Source organism: Procambarus clarkii, unplaced genomic scaffold, assembly GCF_040958095.1.
Source record: "Procambarus clarkii isolate CNS0578487 unplaced genomic scaffold, FALCON_Pclarkii_2.0 HiC_scaffold_100, whole genome shotgun sequence".
In the NCBI taxonomy this organism is placed as follows: Eukaryota; Metazoa; Arthropoda; class Malacostraca; order Decapoda; family Cambaridae; genus Procambarus; species Procambarus clarkii.
Window position 1 is genome coordinate 2,485,120 of NW_027189133.1, and position 9,412 is coordinate 2,494,531.

A 9,412-nucleotide genomic window follows, 5' to 3' on the forward strand; every position below is an offset into this window, starting at 1 on the left:
TTCTAGGAAATCTGCTGATGATTGTAGACTATACTTACTTGGAGTGTATGGAGTTAGGAGTTCATTGAGTCTTTTTGCCAGGTGAACTGGCATTGTGAGAAAGTATTGAGAAAGATGTTACAATGCGAAACTGAAAAACAGTAATTCAGGAACAGAGGTATTAGGACTGAGAGGTAGGAGACATCTCTACATGGAACATGCTGTAGAACACAAGCCTACGGGGGAACCAGATGTAGGAAACATCTGTACATGGTAGATGTTGTAGAACACTAGCCAATGGGGAATCAGACGTAGGAAACATCTCTTATTATTGGTAGATGTTGTAGCAAGCCTATGGGGGTTACCTTGAGGTGATTGACTTACCTTGAAGTGGTTGGTTTACCTTGAGGTAGTTTCGGGGCTTAGCGTCCCCGCGGCCCAGTCGTCGACCATGCCTCCTCCAGACGTAAGAAACCAGACGTAGGAAGCATTTCCAAAAGGAAGATGTTGTAAAACACAAACCTACGGGGACCTAGAGGTAGGAGACATCTCTACAAGGAACACGTAGAACACATACCAACGGAACACTAGAGGTAGTAGACATCTCTACAAGGAACATGTAGAACACAGACCTGTGGGGAACTATAGGCAGTAGACATCTCTACAAGGAACATGTAGAACACAAACCTGTGGGGAACTAGAGGTAGTAGACATCTCTACAAGGAACATGTAGAACACAAACCTGTGGGGAACTAGAGGTAGTAGACATCTCTACAAGGAACATGTAGAACACAAACCTGTGGGGAACTAGAGGTAGTAGACATCTCTACAAGGAACATGTAGAACACAAACCTGTGGGGAACTAGAGGTAGTAGACATCTCTACAAGGAACATGTAGAACACAAACCTGTGGGGAACTAGAGGTAGTAGACATCTCTACAAGGAACATGTAGAACACAAACCTGTGGGGAACTAGAGGTAGTAGACATCTCTACAAGGAACATGTAGAACACAAACCTGTGGGGAACTAGAGGTAGTAGACATCTCTACAAGGAACATGTAGAACACAAACCTGTGGGGAACTAGAGGTAGTAGACATCTCTACAAGGAACATGGTGTAAAACACAAATATTCAAGGAATAATATGAATAGGACATATGTGAAGGAGAAGTATTGAGAGGAAAAGCAAGTAGGAAATATTTAAGAGGTGAGGAACAACATTATGATGTTTCAAATGACGAAAATTTAGAAATGGTGACACGAGGTTTAATTAGGATATGTTGACATTATGTCTAATAACATTGTCTTCATGTGTTTTATCATAAAATTGTTTTCCTGTATTATCACATGTAATACTGTTTTCTCTGGTAACAGCCTGGCACTCTCCTGAGTCAGCATGGAGGAACGTGACACAAGGAGGACACACCCGGCTCGCTCACCAGCTTCTGCAGAGAAACATAACAGGTACCCATAATATCTCTTGTAAGTTGCACCTTCAGTATTGAACTTGAGATTTTATATCCCGTCTTTCCCACTGACGGTCGTCAAATGGATTGACTCCTGTCCAACATTTTTATCTCACAAATATATATTAACTTGTGATTATTATGGTATATTGAGATTCAGATTTGTGTGCAGGTACTAGAAACTGCTGACTTATTTCTGTGTCATGCACATGTGTTGTGTAAATGTGTTTACTGTGTAAACACATTTTACGGGCGAGGAGGAAGGAGAAGGAGGGCAAGGAGGAAGAGGAGGAAAGAAGGAGGAGGATAAGGGCGAGGAAGAAGTAAAAGGAGGAGGAGGGCAAGGAGGGAGGAATCAGAAGGACGAGGTGGAAAGAGGAGAGCGAGGAGGAAGGAAGGAGAATAGCAAAGATGAAGGAGGAGGGCTAGGTGGAAGGAGGAGGAGGAGGAGGAAGGAGGAGGAGCAGGGCGAGGAGGAAGGAGAAGGAGGAGGGAGAAGAGGAAGGGTGAGGATTAGGGTGATGAGGAAGGAAGAGGAGGAGAGCGAAGAGGAAGGAGGAGGAGGGAAAGGAGAAGAAGAAGGGCGAGGAACAAGGAGGAGGAGGAGGAAGGCGAGGCGGAAGGAGGAGGAGGAGGAGGGCGAGAAGGAAGGAAGGGGAGGAGGGCTAGGAGGAAGGAGGAAGGAAGAGGACGAGGAGGAAGGAGGAGGAGCAGGGCAAGGAGGGAGGAGGAGAAGGAAGGAGGAGGAGCAGGGCAAGGAGGGAGGAGGAGAAGGAAGGAGGAGGAGCAGGGCAAGGAGGAAGGAGGTGGAGCAAAGCAAGGAGGAAGGACGAGGTGGAAGGAAAAGGAGGAGGAGGGCAAGGAGGAAGTAAGGAGGAGGAGGAGGGCGAGGAAGAAAGAAGGAGAAGAAGGAGGAGAAGGAGGGCAAGGAGGAAGGAGGAAGGTTTTGGAGTGCGAGGAAGAAGGAGGAGGAGGGCGAGAACGAAGGAGGAGGAGGAGGAGGAGGGCGACGAGGAAGAAGGAAGAGGAGCAGGGCAAGGAGGAAGGAGGAGCAGGGAAAGGAGGAAGGAGGAAGAGCAGGGCAACGAACAAGGAGGAAGAGCAGACCGAGGAGGAAGGAGGACAAGCAGGGCGAGGAGGAAGGAAGGAGGAGGACAGCAGAGAAGAAGGAGGAGGAGCAGACTGAGGAGGAAGGAGGAGGGCAAGGGGGAGGAGGGCGAGGAGGAAGGAGGAAGAGGATTGCGAGGAGGAGGAGGGCGAGGAGGATTAGGGTGAGGAGGAAGGAGAAGGATGATGGCGAGGAGGAAGGAAGAGGACGAGGATTAAAGAGGAGAAGCAGATCGAGGAGGGCAAGGAGGAAGGAGGAGGAGAAGGGCAAGGAGAAAGTAGGAGGAGCAGGACAACGAACAAGGAGGAGGAGCAGGGCAAGGTGGAAGGAGGATGTGGGCAAGGAGGAAGGAGGAGAGCGAGGAGGAAGGAAGGAGGAGGAGCTGGGAGAGTGGGACAGAAGGAGGAGGAGGAGGAGAAGGAGGGCGAGGAGGAAGGAAAGAAGAGGAGGAGGGTAATTAGGAGGAGGAGGGCGAGGAGAAGGAGGAGAGGAGCGAGGAGGAAGGAGGAGGAGGAGGGCAAGGAGGAAGGAGGAGGAGGAGGGCGAGGAGAAAGGAGGAGGAGCAGGGGAACGAAGAAGGAAAAAGAGCAGGGCAAGGAGGAGGAACATAGCCAGGAGGAGTAGGGCAAGGAGGAGCAGGGAAAGGAGGATGAGGGCAAGGAGGAGGAGGGCGAGGAGGAAGGAGGAGGAGGAGGAGGAGGAGGAGGAGAAGGGCGAAGAGGAAGGAGGAAGAGGAAAAGAGCGAGGAGGAAGTAAGGAGGAGGATGAGGAGGAAGGAGGAGAATGAGGAGAAGGGCCAGGAAGAAGGAGGAGGAGGACGGCAAGGAGGAAGGAGGAGGAGCAGACCGAGGAGGAAGGAGGAGAAGCAGAGCGAGGAGGAATGAGGAGGAGGGCGATCAGGAAGGAGGAGGAGCAGGGCAAGAAGGAAGGAGGAGGAGTAGGTCAAGGAGGAGGAGGGCAAAGGGGAGGAGGGCAAGGAGGAAGGCGGAGGAGAAGGAGGACGAGGAGGAAAGAAGAAGGGGGAGGAGGAGGAGGGCGTGGAGGAAAGGAGGGGGAGGAGGAATGAGAAGGAGGCGAGCGAAGAGGAAGGAGGAGAACAGGGCGAGAAGGAAGGAGGAGGAGGGCGATTGGGAAGGAGGAGGAGCAGGGCAAGGGTGGCTATGAGGCGGAGTAGGGCAAGGAGGAGGAGGAGGGCATCGAGGAAGGAGGGCGAGGAGGAAGGAAGGATTGAGTAGGAGGAGGAGGAGGAGGAAGGAGTATGAGGAGGGCGAGGAGGAAGGAGGAGGAGGAGGGCGAGGAGGAAAGAGGAGGAAGGAGGAGGAGAAGAAGGAGGAGGAGGGCGAGGAGGAAGGAGGAGAAGGAGGAAGGAGAAGGGCGAGGAGGAAGGAGGAGGAGGAGGAGGGCGAGGAGGAAGGAGCAGGAGGAGGACGGTGAGGAGGAAGGAGGAGGAGGAGGAGGAAGGCGAGGAGGAAGTAGGAGGTGGTGGAGGAGGAGGGTGAGGAGGAAGGAGGAGCGCATGGAGTGTGGGGAAATATGGCTCTAGTTTAATTCTAATAAATGTATAATTCTATAAATGCAAAATAAAGATTAAATCTGAGATAGCTGGAATGACCAGAATGTGCTGTTACATGAGAGAACCAGTGACATGGATCTCTATGATCATGTGTAATTAGTTAATATTCTATTCTGCAGTGACTGTAAATTCTATACATGCTAGAACCAGCTTCTCATGACACATTTTGTGGGGTTTTCTATGAGGTTAGTCTACGTGAAACATATATTATATGATTATAATAATGATAATATGCATACACGTAGATTAAATAAAATGTAATGCAAAAAATACTACTGCACGATAAAGATTAATAATAAATAATCAGTGCAATATAGTATGTATGATTCTTACACTGAGAGAGAACTATCTACAATAAGAACTAATTAAATCTCAGCTGTGACAGAGGAACGTAGTTGACGTCCAATCTCTACAACAGTCTGGAATCAATCCTGAGATAATGATCCTTGAAACACGTGACCGTAGCGGACGCTGCGGTCTCGCCTACACTGGTACTCCAGCTGAAATGCATATATTATGTAAATTCCACTCCAAACCTAGAATCATTCTATATTAGTAAATTCTAAATGGATCCGGGGACTATCCGTACACTTACGTAGGTTTTGGTGTCGCCAAACATCGTAACGAACAGGGAGGTAACCTAATTCTATTTTAAAGGCCTCTAAAAACAATTAAGGATACTTATCTTCCCTGCCGAACGTGGTGTCCGTAAGATTGAAGTTGCCGGATCAGTCTGTAGATGGCCAGATGATCCTAAATTATGACTAATCTTGATAAGCAGACTTCAGAACACCTATACAACGGCGGTTGTCTCGTGTGTCTCTCTTGCCAGTATGGCGAATTCTCTCCCTTCCTGCTCGAAAGTCGCGCATGCGCATAGCTCCCAGTAGGGGTTCCGAGCATAAATTATATGGAGGGAAATGCGTTGTGACAAACATTTACGTCACAATAAATGTATTATGTGGCGACTCCTCTTTTCTCGTGATGTAATCAATTAATTTAGACGATATTAAATGAACGAGAAAAGGTCTGGAGTGGAGATACAATTTATCATTATATTCACTGACACAGCAAATCGTGGCCGCATAAATTAATTCCCGTAAACAATGATAAATTTATTAACAAAAAGTGAATCAAATAATAAATGCTTATCCTTATTAAAAGACAAAATAAGGCTAGATTGTACTGGGTATGTTAATATGAAATGTTTCTGGTGGCTAGCTGACTGACGCAACATTTCCACGATTCTAAGGAAAATTATATGACGCTCCACATCCTAATGCAATGAATTCAGTGATGCTAAACTACGGATTAATAGTGTTAGTTAATTATTACACTTAGTACAGGAAATACATCCCATTGTACTAAGGATTATTAAATGAGTATTGAATGATTAAGAAGCCTAATACAGGAAATACATCCTATTGTAGTAAGGATGCGAAATAATTGTTGGAAGTTTACAACAAGAAAGAAGGAGGAGGGCGTGGAGGAATGGGGGAGGAGGGCGAGGAGGAAGGAGGAGGAGAAGGGTGAAGAGGAAGGAGGAGCAGGGCAAGGAGGAAGGAGAAGGAACAGGGCCAGGAGGAAGGAGGAGGAGCAGGGCCAGGAGGAAGGAGGAGGAACAGGGCAAGGAGGAAGGAGAAGGAACAGGGCCAGGAGGAAGGAGGAGGAACAGGGCCAGGAGGAAGGAGGAGGAACAGGGCAAGGAGGAAGGAGGAGCAGGGCCAGGAGGAAGGAGGAGGAACAGGGCAAGGAGGAAGGAGAAGGAACAGGGCCAGGAGGAAGGAGGAGGAACAGGGCCAGGAGGAAGGAGGAGGAACAGGGCAAGGAGGAAGGAGGAGCAGGGCAAGGAGGAAGGAGAAGGAACAGGGCCAGGAGGAGAAGCAGGGCAAGGAGGATGAAGAGAATACTATTCTCTTCATACTATTCTATATATACTATTCTCTTCATATACTATTCACAAGTAGGAAGGAGGAGGAAATGGGCGAGAAGGCAGGACGAGGAGCATTGCAAGGTGGAGGAGAAGGGCAAGGAGGAAGGAGGAGGAGGAGGGCGAGAAGGAAGGAAGAAGGAGGAGGGAAAGGAGGAAGGAAGGAAGGAGGAGGAGGGAAAGGACGAAGGAAGGAAGGAGGAGGAGGGTAAGGAGGAAGGAAGGAAGATTAAAAGGGCGAGAAGGAAGGAAGGAGGAGGAGGGTGAAGCAGAAGGAGGAGGAGGAAGAGGGCGAAGCGGAAGGAGGAGGAGGAAGGAGTGTAACTGAAGTTGTTTTAAAATAAGTAATTGTAGGGGATGCAGTGGTATACGCTCTTGTACAAGAATTGGAGTCAGGCGGTAGTTGACCTGACTCGGGAACCATGGAGTATCTCTCCTGGGATTAGCGGTTAGGATTACAAAAGCCTCTGTCTTAAGCAACGTATAATGAATTATTTTACAGAATTCAGAAATTTAGAGAAATTCAAGTCTTCATTCATATTGTATACAATAGAATTCCTGTTCCAGTATCAAGAGTATTCTCAATAGTCAGAATACTGAATAAGTCACCTTCAGTGACATCACTAGTTAGGACTAGCCTCTGACATGGATTAATTTTGGCGACCCTGGTCAAGGGTCACCAAAGCCTTCCACAGTTAGTAATTCTCAAAGGTCAAATAGCCATATTGTAATTGGAAATAACTTTTCCCTAAGATGCCTGTGCAATTACCTTCAGTTTAAAAGAGTTCAACCAAATAATTAGCTTGTTATTTGTATTTTATTATTTCCATTTTTGAATGTGTCCATGTCCTGGTCACGTGGTCTCCAGGAGTCTAAAGTTTTAGTTGGGCCGCAAGCCTAACAAAGGTTAAGAGTTTATTTATCTCTTTTGTTGCTATAATTCTCACACTTAATGTAGATTCTTCCCCCTTTTCCACGTAATTTGGGGATCAAGCCCCAAGGTTGTCATGATCGATTAATTGGTCCAGACCCCAACTGATTGACGCTTCAGGTTAATGGTCTGGTTGTGGCGGCGTAAAGGGATCCCTTGAGTTTGCTAGAAAACCTGGTGCGACGTCACGTGTCTGTAGAAGCTTAGCCGATCAAATGGCTAAGACCACGCCAGTAAGCATCTTCACGGGCAGGATGGTGGACAGAGTAGAACCAATACAGTCCCGTGTTACAATGGTAGGCAGCGGAGTTTCAATAATTTCTTAAAAATTATTGAAGCCTCACGCGTCTTTCCGTTAGGTCATGCTGCATGGTCAGAGATCAGCCGGGGGCTACGCGTTAAGTTCGCAGGAAGCATATGTAGTGTGATTTGCATAGAGTAGGCGATTCTATAGCCTCGTGGAGTGCTGGTAGTTTTAAGTTAGGCTGTTAAGTTAGGCAGTTAAGTTGAGGACCACCTACATTGAGTGGACAAGGTATATTACTCGACCTCCTCCAATTAATGTAAGGGTTTCATGTGGATGCCACATATGACAGTAGTTCTGGGTTGAACTGTCAGGGGCAGTGTTTTTTGTTGGACGCCACGAGGGTACTGTAAGGGTCTGCGGGCGGGCAAGTGTGGACGACCCTAAAGCTAGGTGTTACGGTTAATTCATGAAGATGGTCCCGGCTATTTAGGGATGAGTGAGTAACGTGGTTGGCAACCGGATAGATGACTAGTGATCGCACACTAGTCATTGTCGATTCAGATCTAGTCATAGCGATTCTCGTGCATGCAGCTTTCTGTACGGGGTTGATCCAGTGGTCAGGGTCACTAGGATTCGGACAATTGGTTAATGGGTAGGGAAAAGCTATAGGTTAAATCGAGTTCCTTAAATTATATATGAAGTTCCTCTTAATATTTTTAAGTTTTCCCCCTTAGTATATTTGTGTGTTCCTAGGATAGATAGCTAGAATTAAGATTTTCGTCGTGTGGTGCTGCGGTTTTGCTTACACGTGGTCGTGGTGCGGTGCAGAAGCCGTGTGCGAATTTTTTCCAAGTCCACTGGGCTGCAATTTCGGGTTAATTGCGGAAAATTCGAATCGTGTGTGTAATCAATGCAAGTTCGTTCAGTGTTGTTCAGTACACTTCGCCGGTTAGGAGAAATATTTGCTTTTTTATCGATTTTAACGCGTTTCCCCCGTTTTGGGAGATAGAATTTTTAAGTTTGGTTGTCCAAACCTCAGTTTGAGTCCAGTTTGGTTGCAAACCTCAGATTTTGGCAGAAATTTGGATTAGCGTGACAAATGCATGTCCCATGTGTTAGTTTTCTTCTTTATTGCGGGCTATTAACGTTATGCTAGTTTAAAAGTTGTAAATTAAAAATTGTAATTTAAAGCGTTTAAGCGAATTTGGCATTAGAGTCTGTATTTATTTTGCGGGTTGACTCGACACAGAGTTCAATGCTAAGTTTTTAAAATTATTCTAGCACCATCTCGCCCAAGCGCATAGCAAGTTGTTTCTCGAATATAGCCATTCAATTAACGTAACTAAATTTATTTAACGTAAAATATATTATTTGAATTTTTTATGGTAATCCCTTTTTGTCATAGTATTCAGTAGAGTAAACTCTATCTTTCATCTCTTTAATGCCGAATGTGGGTCACCTGTAACGAGTGCAAAGAATTTCATTCATTTCGCCTGGGGTCTGGGGTGACAAAGACACCTGTCAGCGCCTTGTCTAAACAACGCGTTGATGTATGGCGGTTCGCTGGATAGAAACTTTTCTTTTCTTAGTTTCGAAATATATAAGAACAAACAGAGAACTGGTGCATGTATGTTTTTTTGTTTGTTGATTGTTATGGGGTTGTGAGGTGCATTGATTTGCCACATGGGACAGGAGACGAGTCTCAGTGTGGGGGAATATAGTAAACATACATGTTTTCCATGGATGCACAAGCGACTCCACGCTCCCAACCCCACCCCCCACAACCCCAACCCCTCCCGACATGTCCACCCCACGCAACTCCATGTCCATCCTACGCCCAGGCCGCCCCATGTCCACCTTACCCCCAGGCCGCCCCATGTCCACCTTACCCCCAGGCCGCCCCATGTCCACCTTACCCCCAGGCAGCCCCATGTCCATCCTACCCCCAGGCCGCCCCATGTCCATCCTACCCCCAGGCCGCCCCATGTCCACCTTACCCCCAGGCCGCCCCATGTCCACCTTACCCCAGGCCGCCCTATGTCCACCTTACCCCCAGGCTGCCCCATGTACATCCTACCCCCAGGCCGCCCCATGTCCACCTTACCCCCAGGCCGCCCTATGTCCACCTTACCCCCAGGCCGCCCCATGTCTACCTTACTCCCAGGCCGCCCAATGTCC

At 47.6% G+C, this 9,412-nt stretch overlaps 1 protein-coding gene across 1 annotated transcript in view; it reads left to right on the forward strand.

The window, feature by feature from the left end:
• The window catches only part of LOC138360195 (high mobility group nucleosome-binding domain-containing protein 5-like), a 27,401-nt gene extending 18,747 nt beyond the window's left edge, over positions 1 to 8,654 (forward strand). Inside the window, exons 2-3 of the mRNA XM_069320139.1 lie at positions 1,703 to 1,951; positions 8,640 to 8,654. Of these exons, the coding sequence (XP_069176240.1) occupies positions 1,703 to 1,951; positions 8,640 to 8,654 (264 nt within the window). The remainder of the gene's footprint in view (positions 1 to 1,702; positions 1,952 to 8,639) is intronic.
• The last annotated feature ends 758 nt before the right edge of the window (positions 8,655 to 9,412 follow it).